Source organism: Plecotus auritus (assembly GCF_963455305.1).
Source record: "Plecotus auritus genome assembly, chromosome: 9".
Classification (NCBI taxonomy): domain Eukaryota; kingdom Metazoa; phylum Chordata; class Mammalia; order Chiroptera; family Vespertilionidae; genus Plecotus; species Plecotus auritus.
Window position 1 is genome coordinate 43,128,879 of NC_137783.1, and position 27,175 is coordinate 43,156,053.

General features: G+C 40.7%; 1 protein-coding gene across 1 annotated transcript in view; it reads left to right on the forward strand.

Annotated features, from left to right (window-relative positions):
* The window catches only part of TET1 (tet methylcytosine dioxygenase 1), a gene marked incomplete at both ends in the record, with an annotated part of 116,245 nt that overhangs the window by 30,579 nt on the left and 58,491 nt on the right, over positions 1-27,175 (forward strand). The window contains 1 exon segment of the mRNA XM_080687992.1: positions 674-727. Within this exon segment, the coding sequence (XP_080544118.1) occupies positions 674-727 (54 nt within the window).

Consider the following 27,175-nt stretch of genomic DNA (forward strand, 5'->3'; position numbering starts at 1 on the left):
CATGGCGGAGACCTGGGGGATTGGTGTGCATTGTTTTTGCTGAAGCCTCCTGTGAATTCCCTGCGACCAGATCCTCCGCAGCGAACTCCATGTCGCAGCTTGTGGCTGCCTGTGTCCTGTGGTGAGAGCAGAGCCGCACAGGAGATCCTTTGTCTAGGAAGGCTAGGCAGAGAAGATCACTTTGGAGTTGCTAAGCTCTGCATTGCCATTGGCTGCACTCTTTGTGGGGCTGTTTTTGCAAAAGGCATGCCCAGCACGTCTACAGTGCTGGCAGGCCAGGGCTGCCTTGAAACACCATGATAATAACACCAAAAAGCAGTTTGCAGAACTGTTCCACTGTAGAGGCTTCCTCTGCAGAAGCAAGCAAGATGGCTACCTCGTGGGCTTCGCTGTGAAGAATGCAGAGGCTAATTAAGACAGACTTTAAGGGGAAGAAAGGGTATTTCCCTACTTCATCTTTCTGCAAGGCTTTTTTTTCAGTGACTTTTAAGTATACATTTTACATAAGCTCTTGAGCTTCTGCTTAGCAAACATGTTGATGCTTTGAAATGATATAAGTAGTTTTATAGAGAAATAGCCAAAATAATTTTGGGGGGTGGGAGTTTTTTGGTTTTTTTTCTTTTTCTTAAATGGAGGCTCATTTTGCAATTTGATTTTTTTTTTTTTTTTTTAGGTTATAAAGGAAAACAAGAGGCCCAAGAGGGAAAAGAAGCCCAAAGTTTTAAAGGTAATCAGCTATTGATTAAATCATATCAGTTTTTTTTTTCCATGTCATATAGTATTTTTCTGTCCCTTACGGGTAAATTTGGAGTACAGGGGATGTGAATTTTCCCAGATTTTCAGTAAATGAATTTTCACTCAAGGAAAGGGTTTTCTCTTTTTTTGATGTGCTGCATAATGTGCATATTAGCATCCTTTATTTTCAACTCCACACCAATCTGCAGAAGGAAAAGTTTATATGCCAAGTGTTGTGAATAAAATTTTTCCCTTTGTAGCTGCCTTTGTAGCATCTGCATTTGTGGTGTTTCACCAGAGTGTCAACTTAAGCTCTTAAGAAGAAAGACACTCTTTGAAGTTGACAGCTATGATCCATTATGATTTTAATAGACTTTCCATTAGATACTGTTTTAAAGTGTGTGATTTTTCTTTCCAAAGGAAAAGATCCTTAGAGATTTTAGTTCAACTGAAAATGTGTAAGCCATTGAGATCTTATAGCCAAATTATACTCGTTTAATCCTACATTATCATTATATCATCTTGAATTTTGACATTCATAGAGCTGTAGGAATATGCATGTTTTCTTTATTTTCAGTAGTTTACCTAATGAGTATTTAGTAGTAACTTAATTCGATATAAGCTAGTAATTCCTGTTATGGGCTTTGTACAGTATTTAAAAGGGTTAATTTAAAAGCATAAGGCATTGCTAAAAGTTGGAGGCTAGCTTTAGTCTAGCAAGTAAGTGTTAAAGGTTTCACTTCAAGTGGTATATTGCTATTATAAATGTAAGCAACCTGAGCAAGCAACCTTTTTCATTCAAGAAGACATTAAGCAATAAAACTGCTGGTCTTTAAAATTATATTGTGCACCTATAATGTAAAGTATTTTAACCTTATCATAGCTTTTCTTTTACAAATGAAGTTTTAGCATTCAAAGAGGAACAGCATGTTGAACTATGAATATGGCAAATTTTTATTTCACTCGTTTCCCAGTGTGCATCTTGAAAATGTTATTGGCACGGAGAACCAAATCTTGCATTGCTTTCTAATTTTGTCTGATCACCTCGAGTTTCTGTTTCCTGTGTGTACACAACATTGCCATGTACATTTTTCATCAACCAACAAGTATTTATTTAATATTTACCATACAGTCATCAGTGTGCTAGGCATGATAAGTGAATGAAATTGCTTGGCACAGATTCTCATTTGGCCTGGACAAATAGAATACTGGTTATTTTCAAAGTAAATTAAACCCTCTTCTGTGTGTGTGTTTGTGTGTGGTTTTTTTTCCCCCCTGCATATTGATCCACCCACCCCAACTATAAAAGTATAAATCAAAAGCCCTACTTGGGTGTTTCGTCTTAATATCTTCAAGGGAGAAATAGTTTTAGTCCTACTGTTAATAAATGGCTTTGAAATTTGTGGGAGGCAGGGGTGAGGGCATACTATATGGACAAACTAATATAGACTAAGCTTGATAGCTTAAATTAACCACCTTTGCTAGGAAGCAGAATTGGGGTATGGTAGTACTATTTAATTCTGTGTTTGTTTTGTCAGTGTGTGGGTGTCCTGTCACCTGAAATAAATTTCAGAAATAAATATACGGTGTGTTGCTTTTTTTAAATAATGGCAGTGGACTCTGATTTTTTTTTAAAAAATAAGTGCCTTTGGGTGGTTGAAATTCATGTGCCACAACAGAACTGAATTCTCGCTCACTTTCTTCTGTAGTTATCAATTATTGTACAAGAGTAGGGAAATGCTCTGAAAGGAAAAAAAATATTTTTCTGATGTTGGCATTTTAAAATATTTTATTTACTATTCTGTAGACACATATTTTTTTATTTTTTTTTAAAGAAAGCTTTCTCTGCTTCACAGAAGAAAAGCTAAAATACTTTGATATTTTAGCTTGGTTGTGTAAAATACAGTTAGAGCAAATGTAGAATATTCTAAAACCCTGAAGGAAATGTTAGCAAAATAAATTCCACATTTTGGGGAGGAGAGAGGGGGAAGAGTACAACCTTTAATTTAACTTTGTATGGATACAGACTTAATAACCAGCTGGCTGTACCCAGGAGATCAATGACAGGACCTACAGGTTACAACTGGTCTCCTTTCATAATTCTCGCTTTGCCTTTGGCATTGTACCAGAGAACTAGTCTGCTTCCTTTGACTGTGGCCTCTTAGATTTTCAAATATCTTGGGTCCTTTGTTTTTTGTTAGGGTAGATGCTGTAGGTACCTTGACTAACTTTCATCCTCATCATCTATGAGGAAGTGGTTGGATAATGAAGAGTCTGATTAAGGAAACTGGGTATAGAATTGAAGCTTGTCCTATCCAACTCTGAACCTGCTAACGAATAAACACAGACTAGTTGTGGGGCTGAAATTTCTTGGTGTGCCTCACACCTCTCATCTTTGAACAATCTGTATCCATGACCTATATTCGTTCTATTGTAACTCAAAACTATAAATTATAGATAGTGATCTCAAATTCCTGACTAGAGACACCCTTCTCCTCCAGCTGCAACGACAGTTTCTGGGAATCAAATCAAGTGATTGAGGGGGTGGCAGGTCAGCACAAACTTCTGCCCCTCCAGATGCTATAGGACCAGGTTCCTGCCCAAGGCCTGTTAATGATCACAGGGTTGTTTTCATATATTAATGGCATCTTGTTAGCTGTGCTATAATTCGTTCCATGACTCTTGAATAAGGTAAAGGTGTGAAATAATTTCAGGCCTTGATTCTTGTGAGTGGCATCATTTGGAACTCCACTTGGTCAAAGCATTTATGTAAAATAATCTTTGCTTTGTGTGTTGGGGGTAGAGGGATATATTCCCTTAGAGAAAGTCAATTTTGAGGTAACATCCCTTTGGTTAGGTTGTCAGTCTTTGCCCCCCGGAGAAAGTCAGATTGCACACTCAATTTGGGGGTATTGAGGGTAATTTAATAAAGGGATTGTTTGAAAGGTGTGGGCAGGCTTATGGAAAAAAGACGGTTCTAATGACATCAGAGGGCGATTGCCACTCCTGGGCCTGAAGGGGCGTGAGGGGTTAGGAGCAAGTAGAAGAGTTGCAGCTGAATACAGTGAGCAGAGATTTTGTTGTGGGCCTTGGGTAAAGGGACCTTCCTGCAAAGAGAAAGCTGTAGCATGGAGGGTATGGAAATAAATCCCCTGCCCTCCTGTTTCCTGTTGCTTTCTGTGGTTGAGAAATTACTGTCCTAGCACTTTACATGTATTAAATTCCTCCAAAGGGAGCCCATTGATGAAATACATCTTGGTCAGCCTTCCCTGGCATGTAAGGCTGGCGTGTGCACCTGGTGGGGCACACAGCGTATTTAGCATCGCTAATGACCATAGGGCAGTATGGTAGGGTCAGAAATAGTACCTGAACCATGCTTACGTTAGAGGGGAAAATGGGAGACATCTGTAACTGTCAACAATAAAATAAACTTTTAAAAGCTTTTTAAAAAGAAGGTAACATCAGGCAAGGCTGGGTGAAGTATATAGAACTATTATTTTTTCAATTAAACTATAAATCTAAAGTCATTTCTAAATAAATGTGAGCATCTCTGAGAGAAGACCCCATTTGTACGTTCTGTAATTAGATACCCTTTTGAGGCTGGTAAGGGACATTTTCTAGCGATTTGATTATAAAATACCTTCAAAGTAGTATTTGGAGACTGAGTGAACACATATGAAGCAGTATCAGTGGGTAGTAAACCAGGACACAGTCTACAAATGATTTAGAAAAGAAAAAATGAAAACTAGCTGATCTTCCCACCAGCTTCTGCCCTAGCAGCCCTGCTCTTCCGTTTCCTTCCTTCCTTGATGGTGGCGATGAAGAACAGGTGATGGGGGAGTGGGGGGTGGGGAACATATAAGATGTATATTTCACTTAGAGAGAACAAACACTGGCATATTACATATACATACATATATATGTATATATATATATATATAGATATTAGTTAATCTTCACTCGAAGATGTTTTTCCATTAATTTTAGAAAGAGGGGGAGGGATGGAGGGAGAGAGAGAAACATCAGTGTCAGAAAGACACATTGATGGTTTGCCTCCCACATGTACCAATCTGGGCTGGTGATCGAACCTGCCAACCCAAGTATTTGCCCTTGACTGGGAATCAAACCAGAGACCCTATGGTGCCTGGGCTGGTACTCTGAACTATTGGGCCCCATTGGTCAGGGCCATGCTTACATACCTTGAAATATGTTTTAAAAGGAAAATCAAATCATATATTAATCACTTTCATACATCTTCCTGATTTGCATGACATAGTGACATTCAAAATATTTATTATTACTATCATTGCACATAATAAATGCTTAATAAATCTTTTCTGAACACCATTATTATTAACATCCTTAAATATATTTTAGTACATACTAAATGCTGTGGCGACAATAGTTTCTGCTTTCAAGGAGACTAAATGGTGGGGAGGAAAGGCGGGCCAATAAAAAAATTAAAGACAAATGGATAAATTACAAATTGTGGTATGGAAACAAAAAAACTGCTGAGAGAGGGAAAACACCATCTAGGGACAGTTACTTGATATCTTTGAGAACTATTCCCTTCATTTATAAAGCAGCACAGACTAGTGCTGCCTTAAAAGTACCAAAGTAACTATAATTGAGTTATTTTATTTATTTAAAAAACCAATTAAACTATAATATAATGGAAGATAACAGTTACTAAAGGTTTTTCTCTGCACAATTATCTAAAAATTTGTTTTAGTAAAACAAATCATTGGTGAAATGATAAACTTTTCTTAACTGTGGTTATAATGTAACATTCCATGACTTATAGCAACATGTTACAAGTTTAAGTGATAGGCCATTATTGAGGAAATAAAACATGCCATTTTGATAGCGTCCTCCATGGTCCTAGGCAGTGAATCTCATACTTCTGAATATAACAGACCAGGGGGGAAGGGGAGAATGAGAGTGGGTGGTGAGAGTATCTATAACAGGATACCAGCTTTGTATATATAAATTGGAAGAAAATAATCTCAATACAGGATGTTCACATACATTTAATAATTTAGACTTATGTTTCAACACATGGTCCTTATTTTCCTCATTATGTCATAAGCTGGCAAAAACCGTCAGAGCCATGTGTTCATCCATCAGTGTTTATTCACACAGTCAAAGGCACACATGGGGCTTCTGGTTTGCATATGGGGAAATTGTAGGATAGCATTTTGCTCAGAGATGATCAGACTGATTTCAGGGCTGAGTTGTCACTAATCCAGCTCACACACAGTCAAATCATTCATTTATCATTGGAGCATGTACATTTCCAGTGACTCAAGACTCCGTTCTGTAATTTCTAGGAATGTTCCCAACCAGAGAGAATCAGAGTGAATGAAAGCCAAGTGGGGTGAATGGGCTTGAGGAAAATTTCATTTAGGCCACAGAAAAAGTGTTGAATTCTTTCTAGCACAGAAAAGAACATAATGTCTTGCATCTTGAGCACTTATGCTCATCGAATAGCTGTGTTTGTGTTGATTGTGCTGGATTCGTACTTTTTTCTGTGGTCTCCCTTCCTTACTATATAACTCTTCATATTCTGACAAAAGCTTACTAGTATCTTAATTCATTTTCAGATTTATAATCCATTTAATAATGGTTTTCAATTTCCAACATATGTCATAGAAATAATGTTTTTAAAGATTTGATGGCAACATTAACCTACCTATGCAAGAGAATTAAGATTACAGTATCTTCCTTAAAACTGTTCTGATGCTTTATGTGGGGTTTGTTTGCACTTTTTATTTTTTTAAGTTTATCTTTATTGTTGAAAGTATTATAGATGTCCCCCTCTTCCCCCCATTGACCCCCCCCTACCTCCCACCTGTCTGTCCCCTGATGCTTTATAGCTTTAAATAGTATCTTCTTTAGTCCTTTGTGAACTAAAAATAGGTCTTTCTTTCTGTATGTGACAAATTTTAAGGGAACAGATGCTACAATTTTATCAACTACTAGGGGCCCAATGCATGAAATTTGTGCAAGAGTAGAACTTCCTCTCCCCCCGCCCGCCCCCACCAGCTTCCCTCTGGCACCCGGGACCCAGGCTTCCCTTGCAGCCCTGGCTTCATTCAGAAGGTTGTCCGGAAGGACGTCCAGTCTAATTAGCATATTACACTTTTATTATTATAGATATTTAAAATTTAGTGATGTCATATGAATTTGATTAAAGTATAGGTTCTTATGTTTCTAAGGAATCAGATGTTAAACTTATTTTAGGAACTTAATTTTAAATAACTAAATTATTGCCCTAACTGGTTTGGCTCAGTGGATAGAGCGTCGGCCTGCGGACTCAAGGGTCCCAGGTTCGATTCTGGTCAGGGGCATGTACCTTGGTTGCGGGCACATACCCGGTGGGGAGTGTGCAGGAGGCAGCTGATCGATGTTTCTCTCTCATCGATGTTTCTAACTCTCTATCCCTCTCCCTTCCTCTCTGTAAAAAATCAATAAAATATATATTTAAAAAAAAATAACTAAATTATTTATTTTAAGTATTATTTTGCGTGAGTGTTTAATTTTAAACGTAGTATACACACATAAGATCATGGAATTGTTATGAAGTTAAATGAATTTAATACATGTAAAGTGCTAGGACAGTAATTTCTCAATCAGTGATATTATTATTGTATTCAAAGATATAATATATGTTTCTAAAAATATTGAGTGAATCTTTCAGAAAATGTGTATTTTCTTAGCAGTATATTCATTAAAGACTAGTACATCATAAGTATAAAAAAGTGATGGTTAGTTTGAATTCTAGGGCTCAGTTTAAAACATAAAGGTAAACTGGGATGAACACATTTGAAATGATACAAGTTACAGTGATGTTTTATACCTTAAACATGATTTCTTCCAGATAAAATCACATAACATTCTTACTAAATTATTAACAAAACTATCTTAAGTATCTGAAGCTGCTTTTTTGTTTTGTTTTGTTTTGTTTTCTAACTGTCTTAGAAATGTTTTGGCCCTGGCTGGGTAGCTAAGTTGGTTAAGAGCATTGTCTTGATACACCAAGGTTGTGGGTTTGATCCCTGGTTATGGCACATTTAAGTAAGAACCAATGAATGCATAAATAAGTGGAAAAACAAATTGATGTTTGCTCTCTCTCCCTTCCTCTCTCTAAAAAGTAAAATAAAATAAAAATCAATCAATAAAAATTTTTTTTAATTGATTTCAGAGAGGAAAGGAGAGGGAGAGAGAGAGATGGAAACATCAATGATGAGAGAGAATCATTAATTGGCTGCACACCCCCCACTGGGGATTGAGCTGGCAACCCGGGCATGTACCCTTGACCAGAATCAAACCCAAGACACTTCAGTCCACAGGCTGATCCTCGATCCACTGAGTCAAACTGGCTAGGACTAACTGAACTCTTTTTTTTCTTTTTTTAAATAAATATGTTTTTTGTTTGTTTGTGTTTTTTTTTTTAATATATTTTATTGATTTTTTTACAGAGAGGAAGGGAGAGGGATAGAGAGTTAGAAACATTGATGAGAGAGAAACATCGATCAGCTGCCTCCTGCACATCCCCCACTGGGGATATGCCCGCAACCAAGGTACATGCCCTTGACTGGGATCGAACCTGGGACCTTCAGTCCGCAAGCCGACGCTCTATCCACCGAGCCAAACCGGTTTCGGCAATAAATATGTTTTTATTGATTTCAGAGAGGAAGGGAGAGGGAGAGAGAGATAGAAACATCAATGATGACAGAGAATCATAGATCAGCTGCCTCCTGCATGCCCCCCACTGGGGATTGAGCCCGCAACGCGGGCATATGCCCTTGACTGGAATCGAACCTGGGACACTTTATTTTTTATTTTTATTTTTTTTTTATTTTTTTTATTTTTTTTAAATAAATCTTTATTCAGATTATTACAATTATTTCTCCTTTTTTCCCCCATATTTCCCCTCCAGCCATTTCCCACCCCACCTTCTGCCCTTACCTACCCCCCACTGTCCTCATCCATAGGTGTATGATTTTTGTCCAGTCTCTTTATGAACCCCCCCATACCCCTTTCCCCCTGAGAATTATCAGTCCACTCCCTTTCTATGCCCCTGATTCTATTGTATTCACCAGATTATTCTGTTCCTCAGGTTTTTAATTCACTTGATTTTTAGGTTCACTTGTTGATAGATATGTATTTGTTGTTCATAATTTTTATCTTTCCTTTTTTCTTCTTCCTCTTCTTTAAGAATACCTTTCAGCATTTCATATAATACTGGTTTGGTGGTGATGAACTCCTTTAGCTTTTTCTTGTCTGTGAAACTCTTTATCTGCCCTTCAATTCTGAATGATAGCTTTGCTGGGTAGAGTAATCTTGGTTGTAGGTTCTTGCTATTCATCACATTGAAAATTTCTTGCCACTCCCGTCTTGCCTGCATAGTTTCCGTTGAAAAGTCAGCTGACAGTCGTATGGGTGCTCCCCTGTAGGTAACTAACTGTTTTTCTCTTGCTGCTTTTAATATTCTCTCTTTGTCTTTTGCTCTTGGCATTTTAATTATGATGTGTCTTGGTGTAGTCCTCTTTGGATTCCTTTTGTTTGGGGTTCTGTGGGCTTCCTGGACTTGTAAGTCTATTTCTTTCACCAGGTGGGGGAAGTTTTCGGTCATTATTTCTTCAAATAGGTTTTCAGTATTTTGCTCTCTCTCTTCTTCTGGCACCCCCATAATTCTGATGTTGGTACGCTTGAAGTTGTCCCAGAGTCTTCTTACATTATCTTCAACTTTTTGGATTTTTTTTTTTGCTTTTTGCTTTTTCGGTTGAGTGTTTTTTGCTTCTTTGTATTTCAATTCTTTGACTTGGTTTTTGTGTTCCTCTTGTCTGTTTTTGGGTCTCTGTATAATATTTTTTATTTCAGTCAGTGTATGTTTAATTTCTAGTTGGTCCTTTTTCATCTCTTCGAGGGTCTCGTTATATTTATCGGCCTTTTCTAGGATATTCTTAAAAAGCCTTATAACCGTGGTTTTGAATTCTATATCCAGTCGTTTGTTTTCCTCCATTTCTTTCGTTTGTGATCTGATTCTTAGACGCCGCATTTTCACTGCTTCCCTGAGTTGGTAGATTTGTGTGCTAGGTTTCCAATTTGGCCCAGTGGGTCTGCCTCCCCAGTTAACCTGGGGTGGACACTCTTGGTGCACCCCTTTGTGGACTGTGTGTACAGCCTTGTTGTAATTAAGTCTTTATTGTTGTTGGTATCACTGGGAAGAATTGACCTCCAGGCCAGTTGGCTGTAAGGATCAGCTGTGTCTATGCTGGGAGAAGTCCGGTGCTGGAGACAGCCTTATAGGATTAGACTTGCCAAATTGCAATAGCCTCTGTGCTCTGCTTGGATGGGGTGGAGTCTCAGTCTTGGCTTCCCATCAGCCTTGCCCTTGCTAGCACGTGTGTGCCTTCAGTCCTCTGCCTTCCCGGCTCCCGATTCTCTGCCCGAGAGTCCAGACTCCCCCCACAAGAGCGTGGGTCTCCGGGGGCTCGCCTGGAACTGGGGTTCACTGCAGTCAGAACTGGGGCTCACTTCAGTCAGAACTGGTGTTCGGTGCCGTCAGGAGCCTCTCACTCCCTTCCGCTAGGGAAAGCCTGTGGCAGCCTCCCGCAGCCTTTGTGCGCACTGGCGCGAGCGGACTTTCAGTCTTCCGCCTTCCCCGGCTCCCGAGTCTCCGCCCGAGAGTCCAGACTCCCCCCACAAGAGCGTGGGTCCCCGGGGGCTCGCCTGGAACTGGGGTTCGCTGCAGTCAGAACTGGGGCTCACTTCAGTCAGAACTGGGGTTTTGTGCCGTCAGGAACCTCTCACTCCCTTCCGCTAGGGAAAGCCTGTGGCAGCCTCCCGCAGCCTTTGTGCGCACTGGCGCGAGCGGACTTTCAGTCTTCCGCCTTCCCCGGCTCCCGAGTCTCCGCCCGAGAGTCCAGACTCCCCCCACAAGAGCGTGAGTCCCCGGGGGTTCGCCTGGAACCGGGGTTCACTGCAGTCAGAACTGGGGCTCACTTCAGTCAGAACTGGGGTTTTGTGCCGTCAGGAGCCTCTCACTCCCTTCCGCTAGGGAAAGCCTGTGGCAGCCTCCCGCAGCCTTTGTGCGCACTGGCGCGAGCGGACTTTCAGTCTTCCGCCTTCCCCGGCTCCCGAGTCTCCGCCCGAGAGTCCAGACTCCCCCCACAAGAGCGTGGGTCCCCAGGGGCTCGCCCGGAATAGGTGTTCAGTGCAGTCAGAACTGGGGTTCAATGCGGTCGGGGGCTCCCTTCCCCCTTCCGCCAGAGAAAGCCAGCCAGGCACTCCGCCGCCCTTCCTCTCTGCGCGCACAAAGACCCTTTGCCGTACCTCCAATTCTCTGTGACCTTTTCTCCTTCCTTCTAGTTGTAGAATTTTCACTCAGTCAGCTTTCCTGCGGTTCTGGATGGTGTCCGTTCTGTCTTTTAGTTGTAGTTTTGAAATTGTTGTGCGAGGCAGCAGTTTAGGTGTTTACCTATGCCGCCATCTTGGTTTCTCCTATTTTTATTTTTTTTTTTCAAATTTTTATTAAGGTATTATATGTGTACATATCTTACCATTGCCCCCCACCCCCACCCCACTCCCATACATGCCCTCACCCCCCAACCTGGGACACTTTATTCCGCAGGCTGATGCTCTGTCTACTGAGCCAAACCAGCCAGGGCTAACTAAACTCTTTTTGATACCTATTTTCAATATCTGTAGAAGAGGAACAATAATTCACAGGGCTGTTTGGTAGATAGCATAATTTTTAATTTACTGAATTTATCCCACATATAGTAGATGTTAAATTAATGATAACTATCATTATTGTTTTTGTTATGATTCTTAATATAAAATAGGATTTTTTATAGGATATTAATGGGTTTACATTATAAGTTGTTTTATTATTTTATTTTTTAAAATATATTTTTAGCCCTGGCTGGTTTGGCTCAGTGGATAGAGCGTCGGCCTGGGGACTGAAGGGTCGCAGATTGGATTACGGTCAAGGGCACATGCCTGGGTTGCCGGCTGGATTCTCAGTAGGGGCCGTTCAGGAGGCGGCTGGTCAGTGATTTTCTCTCATCATTGATGTTTCTCTCTCTCTCCCTCTCCCTTCCTCTCTGAGATCAATAAAAATATATATTAAAAAAATATTTTTTATTGATTTTTTTCAGAGTTAAAGGAAGAGAGAGAGAAGCATCAATGATGAGAATCATTGATCAGTCACCTCCTGCACACCCCCTACTGGGGATTGAGATCACAGCCTGGGCGTGTGCCTTTACCGGGATCTAATCTAGATCTCCTGGTTCATAGGTCGTCGCTCAACCACTGAATCAAACCAGTGGGCTATTTTCATTATACTTTTAACTATATTATAAACCTTTTCAGTTTAGAACAGCATTCAACTTTGTGTTCTGCATAGTGTCTTCATGGAATATTTTGTGCCTATAAATCAATAAATGTCAGTTTAGCCCTAGCTGGTTTGGCTCCGTGGATAGAGCGTCAGCCTGCAAACTGAAAGGTCCTGGGTTTGATTCTCGTCAAGAACACATGTCTAGGTTGTGGGCTCCATCCCCAGTGGGGGGCATGCAGGAGGCAGCCGATCAATGATTCTCTCTCATCACTGATGTTTCTATCTCTCTCACCCTCTCCTTTCCTATCTAAAATCAATAAAAAATATATTTAAAAAGATCTTTTGATTTGAAGATCAAGAAATCTGGCTAACAGCCCTGGCTAGTTTGGCCTGGTGGATAAAAGCATCAGCTCTTGCTCAGTGGCTAGAGCATGCATGGGTCCTTGGAATGTAGGGTCTCAGGTTCTGTTCCGGTCAAGGGCACATACCTTGGTTGCAAGCTCCATCCTTGGCCTTGGTATGTTTCTGGGAGGCAACGAATCGATGTGTCTCTCTCAAATCGATGTCTCTCTCTCTCTCTCTCTCTCTCTCTCTCCCTCTCCTCCTCCCTCCCTCCCTCCCTCCCTACCACTCTCAAAAAAATCAATGGAAAAATATCCTGGGGTTAGGATTAAAACAAACAAACAAACAAATAAATAAATCTGGGTAACAGTAAAATTCAGGATTGAGTTAGATTCCACATTTAGCTGTTGAGGTCTTTGTTGGAGACCGTCCAATACTTCCTTGATTGGATTCTAAATTCAAAATTGGAGATTAGCAGATTAAAAAATAAATGTAGTTGAATAGACTCAGAAATTAAACTGATCTGCTGTATCCAGAGCAGTTGGTTGCAGGGAAATGGAAGACAACAGGATGCCTTAATTATTAGCTCGCTGAAATAAAGAAATGAAAAAATGAAGCAGTGGTATTTATAGAGCCATGGGGAAACACAAAAGTAATATTGGCTTGAAGTAAGGGTTCTGATGAACATTATAAAAATCTGAGGCTATTTGTTGATTAAAATGATTAGAATCTATTTCAAATGTTAATTTCATCATTCCAACCATGAAATAGAGTTTACGCCCTCACTCAATGGATGGTGTGAAATAGCTAGCTGCTATTTCATGAGAAATTTAATCCAGCTGTCGAGGGTTTATTTTAAACCTCTGATATTTGATCACTTCACTAAAACAACTGAGGACTTTTGGAAAGGTGAGTTAGTTTACCTGGGCCACTTTTCCTAAGAAAATTTTCATTATGACACATGGTACAGTTATTTAAAGACTGGCAGTCCCTGGCCAGTTTGACTCAATGGATTGAGCCTGTGAATTGAAGGGTCTTGGGTTCGATTCCTGGTCATGGCACATGCCCAGGTTCCAGGCTCAATCCCCAGTAAGGGTCATGCAGGACGCAGCCAATCAGTGATTCTCATCATTGGTGTTTCTATCTCTCTCTCTATCTCCCTCTCTGAAATCAATAAAAATATATTTAAAAAAAATAAAAACAAAGCCTGGCAGGCTACCTTCTCAATATAATGTCTAGTGAAAATTTTAACTTAAAAATTAAAATTAATATCTGTGACGATTAAATTATGTGCTGCCAAAGGTTAAAAAAAAAAAAAAGACAATATAAACAATGTGGTTTTCTATTTTGACTTTTCAGCCAGAAAACGAAACGAAATTAATTGGTTAAGCAGTGTAATATGCTCAACTCTGAAATGAGAAAGTATCTTATCTTTCTACTTATTTTTGGCGACTTCATTAAAATTTTTTAAAAAATCAACATAATTTTAAACAACAGAAAATCTGTATAAGAATAGTATAAAGTATTCTCATACTCCACTCACCCACTTTACCCAAATGGAAACATTTTATCTTGTTCATCTGTCTCTCCACTTAGATTTTGTCTCCCCTGAATTCTTTTAGATTAAGTTTCAGACATGATGTCTCTTTACTCTTTAATACTAAAGTGCGTATTTCTTACAAACAAGAACCTCTTCTTATATAACTATAGTACAATGATCAAGAAATTAACATTGATAGCAATACCATTGCTATTCAATCTACTGATCAGATTTTACCAACTGTCCTTAATAATAAGTTCCTTAATTTGACTTTATTCAGTGGTTGCTTATCCTTTTTTTTTTGCTTATCTATTTTTTAAAAAAATATATATTTTATTGATTTTTTTACAGAGAGGAAGGGAGAGGGAGAGAGAGTTAGAAACATCAATGAGAGAGAAACATCAATCAGCTGCCTCCTGCACATTCCCTACTGGGGATGTGCCCGCAACCAAGGTACATGTCCTTGACCAGAATTGAACCTGGGACCCTCGAGTCCGCAGGCCGAACCTCTATCCACTGAGCCAAACCGGTTAGGGCTTTGCTTATCTATTTTTAACAAGAATGCCACAGAAACAAGTTTGTGTCCTTAGGGAATCATATCTAGAGATACATTATGTCAATGTGTTCCATTAATATGGTTTTAGCATTGACAGATAACCACCTTCATTAAGGTGGTATCTGTCAAGTTTCTCCAATATTAAATTATGTTTTCCTTTTGTGATTAAGTATCTTTTGTCGAGCTATTTCATATAAGTTCTGCTACTTCTCATTGATGTTCAGTATCCATTCATGATTCTTGTCTGAATGAAATACTAGGATGGACCCTATTTTAACTTAAACTTTCTGTTATGTATTTTGTTACCTTTAAGGCACCTTGATTTTCTTTTGGGCCTAAAAATGGCATGTCTTAAGTAAAGATTAAATGAATAAAACTTTTAAGTAATAATGAAAAAATGCTGTGGCTGTATTTAATGTCCTCATGCACAATGTAGTGAAATGGTTACTTTTGGTTGAGAAAGTTGAAGTCAGGTCACTGTGTGGTAAAATGTGGGTATACATGGGATGTTGGGGGAAAAAAAAAAGATAATTATGATGATGAGGCTTATTGGCCACAGAATTCCAAGGGAATGTGACAAACTTCATTCCTTCTTTATCTTGCCTTTTCTGGCTCTAGTCTTCCACACAATCCGATCTTATCAAGCACCTAATACAAAAGAAAGAAGCCCAGCCCAGAGAAATTCATTGGAGACAAAGTAAAATAAAAGATAATCAGTAACAACTTACTTCTCCAATTTAGGACCCTGTAGCTTTGAAGAAAAGTAAAGGATTTGTTGGATTCCCAGTCAGGGCACATGCTCCGGTTGCTGGTTTTGATTCCTAGTGTGGGGCCTGCAGGAGGCAGCCATTCCATGATTCTCTCTCATCATTGATGTTTCTATCTCTCTCTCCCTCTCCCTCCCTTTCTGAAATCAATAAAAATATATTTTCCAAAGAGACTGTTGAATTTAATTATAAAGAAAAAGAATAGACCTAGCCGGTTTGGCTCAGTGGATAGAGCACCGGCCTGCAGACTAAAGGGTCCCAGGTTTGATTACGGCCAAGGGCACATGCCTGGGTTTCGGGCTTCATCCATCCCCAGTAGGTGGCATGCAGTAAGAAGCTGATCAATGATTCTCTCTCATCATTGATGTTTCTCTCTTCCTTCCTCTCTGAAATCAATAAAAATGTGTATTAAAAAAATAAAAAGAAAAAGAATAAAAGATTTTTTATGGAATCTGATAGGTAACAAATTACATTAAATGTCCTTCAGGATAAATACAAGAAACAGAACTCATAAAATTATGTCTGGGTAAAGCATATAGTTTATTATAATGGCAGCAAAAGTATCCTACAATCCTGTGTACAATGAATGACCCGAGGGAAGCATCAAAGTGTAGTCAAAATTAATTTAGTTTAGGAAGAAAATGCAAACATAAGTATGATTTAAAAGGAAATCCAATAAAATCATTTTTAAAAAGAGTTTTAAATTACAAAAAAAAATTACACACACAAAAAGCAACCTTGAAATTCAGAGAAGTGTATGAAGAGGAGATGCAAGTTCTCCTAAATGCTCATTGTCTCTCCTTTCTCTCACATCTGAAGTACTTAGTAGTTTTGTGTATATTCTTTAGAGAGTCTGTATACATACAAGATATCATTCATGTTGGTGTATATGTCAGTTATTTTTTTACTTTTGAGTAGTATTCCATTGTAAGAATATACCACACTTTGTTTATCCATTCTCTCATTGAGACATAGGGATGGATTGAGACATAGGGATGGTTTCCAGTTTGGGGGTATTAGGAATAAAGCTGCTATGAACATTCTTTTTCAAACTTTTATTGATTTCATAGAGAGGATGGGAGAGAGAGAGAGAAACATCAATGATGGGAGAGAATCATTGATGGCTGCCTCCTGCACACCCCTCACTGGGGATGGAGTCCACAACCTGGGCATTTGCCCTGACAGGGAATTCACCTGTGACCTCTTGGTTCATAGGTCAATGCTCAACCTCAGCCATGTTGGCTGGGCATGAACATTCCTCTCTCTCTCTCTCTCTCTCTCTCTCTCTCTCTCTCTATATATATATATATATATATATATATATATATATATATATATATACACACATATATATATATACACACATATATATATATTAATGTTCTTGTTTTCTTTTGGGTAAAGAGGAGTTAAATTTCTGAGTCATGAAGTAGATGTATGTTTAATACTTTATGAGTCTGACACTTTTCTCAAGTGAATGTACCATTTTTTAAAATAAATCTTTATTGTTCAGATTATTACAGGTGTTCCTCTTTTTTTCCCCCCATAGCTCCCCTCCACCTGATTCCGCACCCCAGCCCATGCCCTTACCCCCCGCCACTGTCTTCATCCATAGGTGTAAGATTTTTGTCCAATCTCTTTCCACACCCCCCACACCCCCTTCCCCCTGAGAATTGTCAGTCCACTCCCTTTCTATGTCCCTGATTCTATTATATTCACCAGTCCATTCTGTTCTTCAGATTTTTTTATTCACTTGATTTTTAGATTCACTTGTTGGTAGGTATGTATTTGATGGCATTTTGTTGTTCAGAATTTTATCTTTACCTTTTTCTTCTTTTTCCTCTTCTTAAAGAATACCCTTCAGCATTTCATGTAATCCTGGTTTGGTGGTGATGAACTCCTTTAGCTTTTTCTTGTCTGTGAAGCTCTTTATCTGACCTTCAACTCTGAATGATAGCTTTGCTGGGTAGAGTAATCTTGGTTGTAGGTTCTTGCTGTTCATCACTTTGAATATTTCTTGCCACTGCCTTCTGGCCTGCATAGTTTTTGTTGAGAAATCAGCTGACAGTCGTATGGGTATTCCCTTGTAGGTAACTAACCGTTTTTCTCTTGCTGCTTTCAAGATTCTCTCTTTGTCTTTTGCCCTTGGCATTTTAATTATGATGTGTCTTGGTGTGGTCCTCTTTGGATTCCTCTTGTACGGGGTTCTGTGCACTTCCTGGACTTGTAAGTCTATTTCTTTCACCAGGTAGGGAAAGTTTTCTGTCATTATTTCTTCTAATAGGTTTTCAATATTTTGCTCTCTGTCTTCTTCTGGCACCCCAAAAATTCGGATGTTGGTATGCTTAAAGTTGTCCCAGAGGCTCCTTACACTATCTTCATATTTTTGGATTCTTTTTTCTTTTTGTTTTTCTGGTTGGGTGTTTTTTGTTTCCTCATATTTCAGATCTTTGGTTTGATTCTTGGGGTACGTTGATCTACAGTTGAATTACTGTATATTCTTTATTTCAGACAGTGTATGCTTAATTTCTGACTGGTCCTTTTCAATTTTTTTGGCATTCTCATTAAGGTCCTTGAAGGTCTCACTAAGCTTCTCGGAGGTCTCATCAAGTTTCTCGGCAGTTTTTAGAAGATTCTTGAGTAACCTTATAAATGTGGTTCTGAACTCTATGTCGTCCAGTAGTTTGCTTTCCTCCATTTCTTTCATTCGTGACATGTTTCTTTGTCTCCGCATTTTGCTGCTTCCCTGTGTTAATGGAGTGGCTTTGTGTGGTAGGTGACCTATAGGGGCCAGTAGCTCAGCCTCCCCAATCACCTGAGGTGGACGCTCTTGGTACACCCCTTTGTTGGCTGAGTGCAAAGTCTTGGTGTAGTTAAGGCTTGATTGCTGTTGGTACACTGGGAGGGATTGACCTCCAGACCAATTGGCTGTGAGGACCTGCTATGTCTATAATGGAAGAACTGCTATGCTGGAGACATGCTTATGGTGCAGGATTTGTTTCAGTGGGGCTTTGGTGCTCACTGAGTCTGCCTCTTGAATGTGTCACTTATGGATGTGAGGAGTTGAAATCAGGTGTCTCACACTGACCACTAGGTACACTGGCTTCTGGATCTCCAGTGGGGTGCAGGTCAGCTACTGTCTGAGGCTACCCAGCAGGAGCTACAGTGAGAACTACAGTTTTCTCCTCTTTGCTTGTGGTTTGGAGGTTTTGGAGCTGTCTGACCTGGCTGCAAGTTTGCTAGGTTAAGCTGCGATAGGGCAGGCCATTCATATGCTAAAGCCACTGCTTGGAGCTTGGGTGGGTTTGTAGGTTGTGGGGGACGGGGTCTCAGGGCGTCACTAGGCTAGGGTGTGGCAAACAGCGATGATGGCTGCCTGTAAGCCAGCTCTGGGTCTCCAACCCCGTCCCCGCGCCCCGCGCTCCACTGCAGTAAACAATTATTCCTGCGCGCAGCCCTGCAGGCAAGCCACCCTCACTTTCCGACCTGATGGCAGACAGTCCATCTTCTCCCTGTAGGAGTTTGGGTCCCCCGCGTCTCCCCAGAAACTGGAGTTCAGAGTAATCGGGAGCTTATCTCCCTTCGGGTTAAAAAAAGCAGCGCTCCCAGTTGCCCACCACCAGCCCGATACGTGCCCCTCCGTACCTCTGCTTTTCAGCGCTTGTGCACGTCTCAATGCTCTTTTTCTCTTTCCTTCTAGTTGGAGAATTTCCACTCAGCCAGCTTTCCCATGGTTCTGGGTGATAGACGTTTTGTCTTTTAGTTGTAGTTTTGAAATTGTTGTGTGAGGCAGCAGTTTAGGTGTTTACCTATGCCGCCATCTTGGATCCTCTCTCCTGAATGTACCATTTTTTATATTTTCACTGTAGTTATGAGAATTTCTGTTGCTTCACATCTTCAACATTTGGTTTGGCAATGTTTTCGTTGTCATTCTAGGGCTACCTACATCCTTGTTAATTGTTACCCATCATATGGCTTTATAATAACCTTTTAATTTATTTTTGAATAATATTATATATATGACATAAAAATAGTAACATTATACATTATGGTGACATTTTTGGAGCAACAGAATTGTCCAGGAGAATTAATTGGCTTCCAGTTTTTCATCATTCTATATAATAAAAGTGTAATATGCAAATCGACCAAATGGCGCAATGACCTGTCACCATGATGCCCACTGACCACTAGGAGGCAGATGCTCAATGCAGGAGCTGCTCTCTGGTGGTCAGTGCGCTCCCACAAGAGGAGCGCTGCACAGGCAGAAGCCGGGCTTACTAGCTGCGGTTCTGGTTGCGGGAGCCTTTCCCATCTCCAAGGCAGCGCTAAGGAACAGCGAGCCAGGCTCATGGCGGCTCACAGCTCATGGCTCATGGCTGGCGGCTGGCAAGCGCAGCTGTGGTGGCCAGAGCCTCTCCCACCTCCACTGCAGGTGGGCGGAAAGGAGCGAGGGGTCTGAGAGAGGGCAGAGGCCGGGCTGAGGGGCTCTCCCCCCCATCCCCACCCCTACCCCCGTTCACGAATCTCATGCACCAGGCCTCTAGTATAATTACTAATAAGGTAAACATACTTTATTGAACACATTTATTGAAAGATGTTATATAGTCTATGCATGTCATGTAATATTGAGCCTGCACTAACAACATGAAAGAAGTTAAAAGTGAGGTGGGGTGGGTGGTTTGTTTGTTTTTTCTTCTTTATGCTACAGGTTGGTGGGAATTTTATTAGTTGTATACAGTAAATAGAACTTACCTTGCAGCTTTACCATTTGCCTTTAATCTTTGTATTAATGAATGATAGAATTTAGGGGGAATTGAATTTCATGATGTTTAACAGTAGGTGGGTGGGAAGAGATTAACCAAAGAATTTATATGCATCACCCATGGACACACAATTGTGTGGTGAGGGCCTGGGGCATGGGGTGGTGGGGAGGGTGCAATGGGGGAAGGGGGTGGTGGTGGTGGTGGTTGTGGTGGTAAGGGGAAGGGTGCAGGCTAGAAGGGGTCAATGGAGAAAAATAGGTTACATCTGTAGTACTTTCAACAATAAGATAAATTAAGAAAAAAGATGTTTACCCGGCCAGCATGGCTTAGGGATTGAGCATCAACCTAAGATATAGGAGGTCGAGTTTGATTACAGGTGCCCAGGTTGCCTACTTGATTCCCAATGTGGGGTGTACAGGAGGCAGCCAATCAATGATTCTCATCTATCTCTCTGTCCCTCTCTCTTCCTCTCTGAATTCAATAAAAATCTATTTTAAAAAATAAAAAGAGATGTGTAATAGTGTACAAAAGCTTCTAGTTGGTCTGAATAGAGCTCAAATTTGTAATTAAGATAGTTGACATCCCATAATACTGAGAGTACTTGCAATATCATCAGTGATGTTTATGAAATCATGAGAATAAACGAGGCTCCTGGCAGTTTAAATAAAGGCAAAAACTTACTAAGTGGTTAACTTCACAAAAGAAGGAATATTAATGTCCAAGAACTAATTTTTAAATGGTCAGCCTCTATAATAAATTGAAAAATATGCATATTATTATTCATTTTTTCCCATATGAATTTGGCAAGGTAAAAGAACAAGGTTAGTAAATATGTGGAAAATGTATTAAAATACGATAGTCTTGGTACTCAGAAAATAAGTTGGTACCATCTTTTTGGAAAGCAGTTTGGAAAGAGTGTTTTTAAATTTATGTATTTTAGAGAGAGAGAGGAAGAGTGGGGGAGAGAGAAACATTGATTTATTGTTCCACTTATTTGTATATTCGTTGGTTGCTTCTATGTGCCCTGATGGGGATGAAACACAAAACCTTGGCATATCAAAACTACACTCTAACCAACTGAGCTCACAGCCAGGCTGGATAGAGTCTTGAAAGTATGTATGTCTACTACAGTCTACATAAAGAAAGAGACTTAACAATGTATTTTTTTTAATGTTAAATGTCAACATCTTACATAACCATAGTACCACGATCAATATCAGGCTATTAACATTGACACTATACTAATTACTATTGATTTCAGAGAGGAAGGGAGAGGGAGAGAGAGAGATAGAAACACCAGTGATGAGAGAATCATTGATCGGCTGCCTCCTGCACACCCCCTACTGGGTGCAGAGCCCACAACCCAGGCATGTGCCATTGACCATAATTGAACCCAGGACCCTTAAGTCCGCAGGCCTGTGCTCTGTCCACTGAGCCAAACCAGCTAGGGCACTAATTACTATTATAAGAACTAACTCAAAATTGGCCAATTTCCCCACTAATGTCATCTTTTTTTTTTTTTTTTTAATTCAATCTAGGGTCCCTCATCATGTTCAGTTGTCATGTCTTCCTAATTTCCAAATTGCAACAGTGCCTCAGTGTTTTGGAAGTCTTTGGTACTTTTGAGCAATCCTGGTCAGATATAGTATTTTGTAGAGTCCCTCAAATTGAGTTTGTCTGATGCTCCCTCATGATTAATTTTAGGATGAAAGGGCATAATTGATTGGTTGCCTTCTGCACTCCCTCCACTGGGGATCCAGCCACCAACCTGGTCATGTGCTCTGACTGGGAATTGAACCATGACTTCCTGGTTCATAGGTCTATGCTCAGCCACTGAACCATGCTGGTCGGGCTTGATGTAATAATCCTTTCTAATAAAAGAGCAATATGCAAATTAACCATCACTCTGATACATCCACCAGCCATGCCCACCAGCCAATCAGGAGTGAGTATGCAAATTAACCCAACCAAGATGGCTGCAGCCACGGAGAGAGCAGGAGGGAGGCTTGGGTTTCCCCGGCGATGGAGGAAGCCAAGCTTTCCCACACCCTGGCGGCCCAGGCTTCCGCTTAAGGCTACAAAGTTTCAATTATAGAAAATAAATAAATTCCAACAGAAATGGCTGCTGCCACGGAGCGAGCAGAAGGCTTGGCTCCGCTCCAGGCTACAAAGTTTCAATTGTAGAAGAAAAATAAACCCCAGATACCAGGGCCTCTGCTTGGGTCACCAAGGGGCGTGGCCGGCCTGCAAACCACCACAGGCCCCTCACCCAGGCCACCCCACGCCCCAAGGGAACCCCCACCCTGATCCGTACACCCTTCAGGGCAAACCAGCCGGCCCCCACCCGTGCACCAGGCCTCCATCCCATCTAATAAAAGAGTAATATGTAGATTGACCATCACTCCAACCCACAAGATGGCTGCCCCCATGTGGTCAAAGATCCTGCCCCCATGTGGACACAAGATGGCCACCACAAGATGGCCAGCAAGGGAGGGCAGTTGGGAGGGACCAGGCCTGCAAAGGAGTGCAGTTGTGGATGATCAGGCCAGCAAGGTGGGGGGGGCAGTTGGGAGGGACCAAGACTACAAGGGAGGGCAGTTGGGGGCACTCAAGACTGCAGGGGAGGGCAGTTAGGGGTGACCAGGCTGGCAGAAGAGGGAAGTTGGGGGCGACCAGGCCTGCAGGGGAGCAGTTAGACATCAATCAGGCTGGCAGGCAGAAGAGGTTAGGGGCAATTAGGCAGGCAGGCAGGCGAGCAGTTGGGAGCCAGCAGTCCTGGATTGTGAGAGGGATGTCCCAGATAGGAGAGGGTGCAGGTTGGGCTGAGGGACACCCCCTCCCCCGCCCACCGTGCATGAATTTTGTGCACCGGGCCTCTAGTATTAATATAATATAATAATTTTAACAAATTCATTTTGTTTTCTTTTTTATGTTCTTATTTTAACATTCCCTAAATATTATTAAACTTTATTTTTATTGAAACATTTTTAAATTTTATTTTTAGTTAGCTTTATTGATATGTAATTGATATATACTATCACTCTGTGTTAAGAGTAGGGTGTACAATGTTGATGATTTGATATATGTGTATATAATGAATGATTACCACATATTTGTGTCCTTTTAGAATGTGACTGAATTTTTTCCCCCTTTTAGTAGCTTGTAGCCTTGGTCTCATTTATTACTAAATTTTCTCATATCTGTACTTTTCAATTTCTTGTTAGATTTAGAGGGTCTTAGATGCTATTTGAATCTCTGCTACTCAAGAACTGCTAGCCCCTGGCAAGGGTCTTTGTTTACCACTTTAATCCAGCTTTCAGTCCCTCTGGTTGCTTTTTCCCAAGCTCATTTGTTTGAATCAGTTTTGCAAGTAAAATACCAAGAGGCCTTGTAGGAATTGCTTCATTATTAATGTCCAAATGTATAACATCTGCTGAGGCTTCCTCATGCCCGGAGCCTTGTGTTCTCAAAACTCAGATTCCTTGGCTGTCATCTCATTTGCTAACAGCATCAAAATGGTTTAAAAACAGGCCACTTGAGTCTACCTGGCAGTTTTCCAGAGAGGTGTAGAATAGAGGTAATTTGGGGTCAGGTTTTAACTTTGTAACTCATCAAAGAAAGATGAGAAAAATTCAGCGATAGCAGAAAACACTCAGTGTTCACAGAGGAGGAAACCATTTTTAGTTATTTACTTTTTAAATACTATTTTTTATTATATATTTTTATTAATTTCAGAGAGGAAGGAAGAGGGAGAGAGAGATAGAAACATCAATGATGAGAGAGAAGCATCGATTGGCTGCCCCCTGCAGGCTCCCTACTGGGGACCGAGCCTGTAACCCAGACATGGGCCCTTGACCAGAATCAAACCTGGGACCTTTCAGTCCACATGCCAATGCTCTGTCCACTGAGCCAAACCAGCTAGGGCTGTCAGACCTTTTTTGTTGCATAATATAAGGACATATACAAAATGGTATCATACTGTAATGCTGTTTTTCCATATACTTTTTAAAGTTCTAAAATACAAATTCAAGAGTTTTGCATACGACTTTTGTAAAGTTCAGAATTATTACAAGAAGAACACTGTTAATCACCAGTCAAGTGGTTAAGAAATAGCACATTGCCAGTACTGTAATCATCTGTGTATGTCACTGTACCACCTCCTCCTCCCAATCGCCAAGAGGAAATGTCTTTCCTGAAGTTAGGATAATAATTTCCTTGCTCTTCTATATAAAGTTTCACCACTTCCGTATGCATTCTTAATAATATAGGTGGTGTTGTTTTTTTAGGTTTTTCTTTTCTTTTTTTTATTCAACCCACAGGCTTTATTAAGAGTTCACCCATTGTCCTACTTGTTCTCTGCAGTGAGAATATTTCAGGTCCAGGATCCAATTCAGGATCACCCGTTGCATTTCAGCTGTCATGTTTCTTTAGTTTTCTTCAGATGCGTCAGTCTTAGTCTTTCTTTGTCCTCTCAGTTGTGACATTTTGTAGAAAGGGGCCAGTTGTTTTGTAGATTGTCCCTTAGTTTGGGTTATTCTGATAGTCCATTAGTCTTGGGTTATGCATAGGTGGTAGGAATACCCCAGAAGTGACGCTGTGTTCTTCAGGTGATCCTATCAGGTTGCAGGCGATTGTGACTCATTCCTTATTGGTGATGTTATCTTTGATCACCAAGTAATGGACATGTCCCTCAAGTTTCTAAAAGAGTACTAACCTGTGGGGAGATTATTTGATGTTTTGAGAATATCTTATTCCTTATAGTACACAGATGGCTCTTACTGAATCAAATTACCATATTGATTTTCAAACTCTATCATTCCTTCTGCATTTATATTAGTACACATTTTACTAATTTATTTACTTCTGTAAGGATCTATGGATTCTGATTTTATTCAATGGGTTATAATTCATTACTATTATTACTTTGATGCTCAGACTGTCCCAGATTTGGCCAGTGGGAGCTCCTTTAAGCTGGCTGGCTCTGTGCCTGTTACTCTTTGGGCACAAGATGGTCTAGGCCAGTGGTCGGCAAACTGCAGCTCGCGAGCCACATGCGGCTCTTTGGCCCCTTGAGTGTGGCTCTTCCACAAAATAGCACGGCCTGGGAGAGTCTATTTTGGAGAAGTGGCGTTAGAAGAAGTTTAAGTTTAAAAAATGTGGCTCTCAAAAGAAATTTCAATCGTTGTACTGTTGATATTTGGCTCTGTTGACTAACGAGTTTGCCAACCACTAGTCTAGGCTTACTTTCCCCACCCCAGCTCTGTACTCAGCTCTTTTTGCTAAGAGGACCTGCAGGCTGACGCTCTATCCACTGAGACAAACCAGCTAGGGCCAAGTGTTGGTACCCTTTTTTATTTATTTTTATTGATTTCAGAGAGGAAGGGAGAGGGAAAGAGAGGTAGAAACATCAGTGATGAGAGAAACATCTATCATTGATGGGCCGGCCGCCTCCTGCACACCCTCTATCAGCTCAAGCCTGCAACCCAGGCATATATCCTGACTGGGAATTGAACCATGACTAAACCTCTGAGCCACACTAGCCAGGTGAGATGGTACTCTTGATATTGTCCCAGAGGTCCCTTTAACTATCCTCATTTTTAATTTTTATTCATTAATTTAGTATATTTTTATTGATTTCAGAGAGGAAGGGGGAGGAAGAGATAGAAACATCAATGATGAGAGATAATTGTTGATCTGCTGCCTCCTGCACACCCCCCACTGGGGATCAAGCCTGCAACCCGGGCATGTGCCCTGATCGAACCCAGGATCCTTCAGTCCTCAGGCTGACTCTCTCTCCACTGAGATAAACTGGTTATGGCCAGCCTCCTCATTTTTTAAAATTTCTTTTTGCTATTTCAATTGGGTGTTTTCCACTACCTTGTCTTCCAAATCACTAATTGGATTCTCTACTTCATCTAATCTGCTATTTATTCCAGCTAATGTATTCATTTTAGTTATTTTATTCCTCATTGATGGCTGGTTCTTTATTGTTTTCTGTCTTCTGGTTGAAGTTCTCACTGAGATCAATGAACATCCTTATAGCCAATGCTTTGAACTCTATCTGATTAATTGCTTGTGTTTGTTTCATTTAGTTCTTTTGCTGGGGTTTTGTCTGGCTCCATATTTCTCTGTCTCCTCATTTTGACTTTCTCTGTGTGTGTTTTAATATATTTATTGATTTCAGAGAGGAAGGGAGAGGGAGTGAGAGATAGAAACATCCGTGATGAGAGAGAATCATTGCTCAGCTGCCTCCTACATGTCCCCCACTGGGGATCAAGCTTGCAACCCAGGCATGTGCCCTTGACTGGACTCAAACCCGGTACCGGTACCCTTCAGTCCGCACGCTGATGCTCTATCCACTAAGCCAAACCAGCTAGGGCTCTCTGAGTTTGTTTAAATTGCTTTTGGTGGAACAGCAACCTCTACTGGTCTTGAAGGAGTGACCTGTGTAGTAGCTGTGTATCCTGGGTATTCTTGATAGGTCAGCTGAAGCTGGAGCCTGAGTGGCCACAGGCAGTGGGGAGGGACAAGACTTACCAGAGCCTGGACCTGTAGCTGGAGTAGGGACAGGCCACAAGACTTATCAGGGTCTGCATTTATAGCCAGAGGAGGGACGGGCCACACTGGAAGCTGGAGCTGGTTTGAGCCATAGGGATTCCCAGAGGTAAGCCACTCAAGTGGGTGTGGTCTGCAGCAAGTCCAGGGCACAAGCCATAGCTGAGTGGGAGCTGCAGCTAGAGCCCTATGAGTTGGGTTGAGGGGAATTCCTGGGCCTGGAGCGGTCTGTGAGGTCTCTCTCTCTCTCTCTCTCTCTCTCTCTCTCTCTCTTCAATAACATAGAAGCTATGTAGTTGGCCCTCAGTTCTTAAAGAGTAATTGCTGTCTGTAGGTGTAAATTCCATGTGTTCTTGATAGGAGGTGAGTTCAGGGTCTTCCTATGCTTCCATCTTGGATTGAAGCCATAATATAGTTCTTAAGGATAAATTTCTATAGGATAAATTCCTAGGAGGGAGATTCCAGTGGTGGGCATATCGTTAAGACACTTTTCCTTAAAAACGTATCGTTTTTTATGATTACAAAAGTAATCATGTTTATTATAAAATTGACCTCATTATACAAATTAAT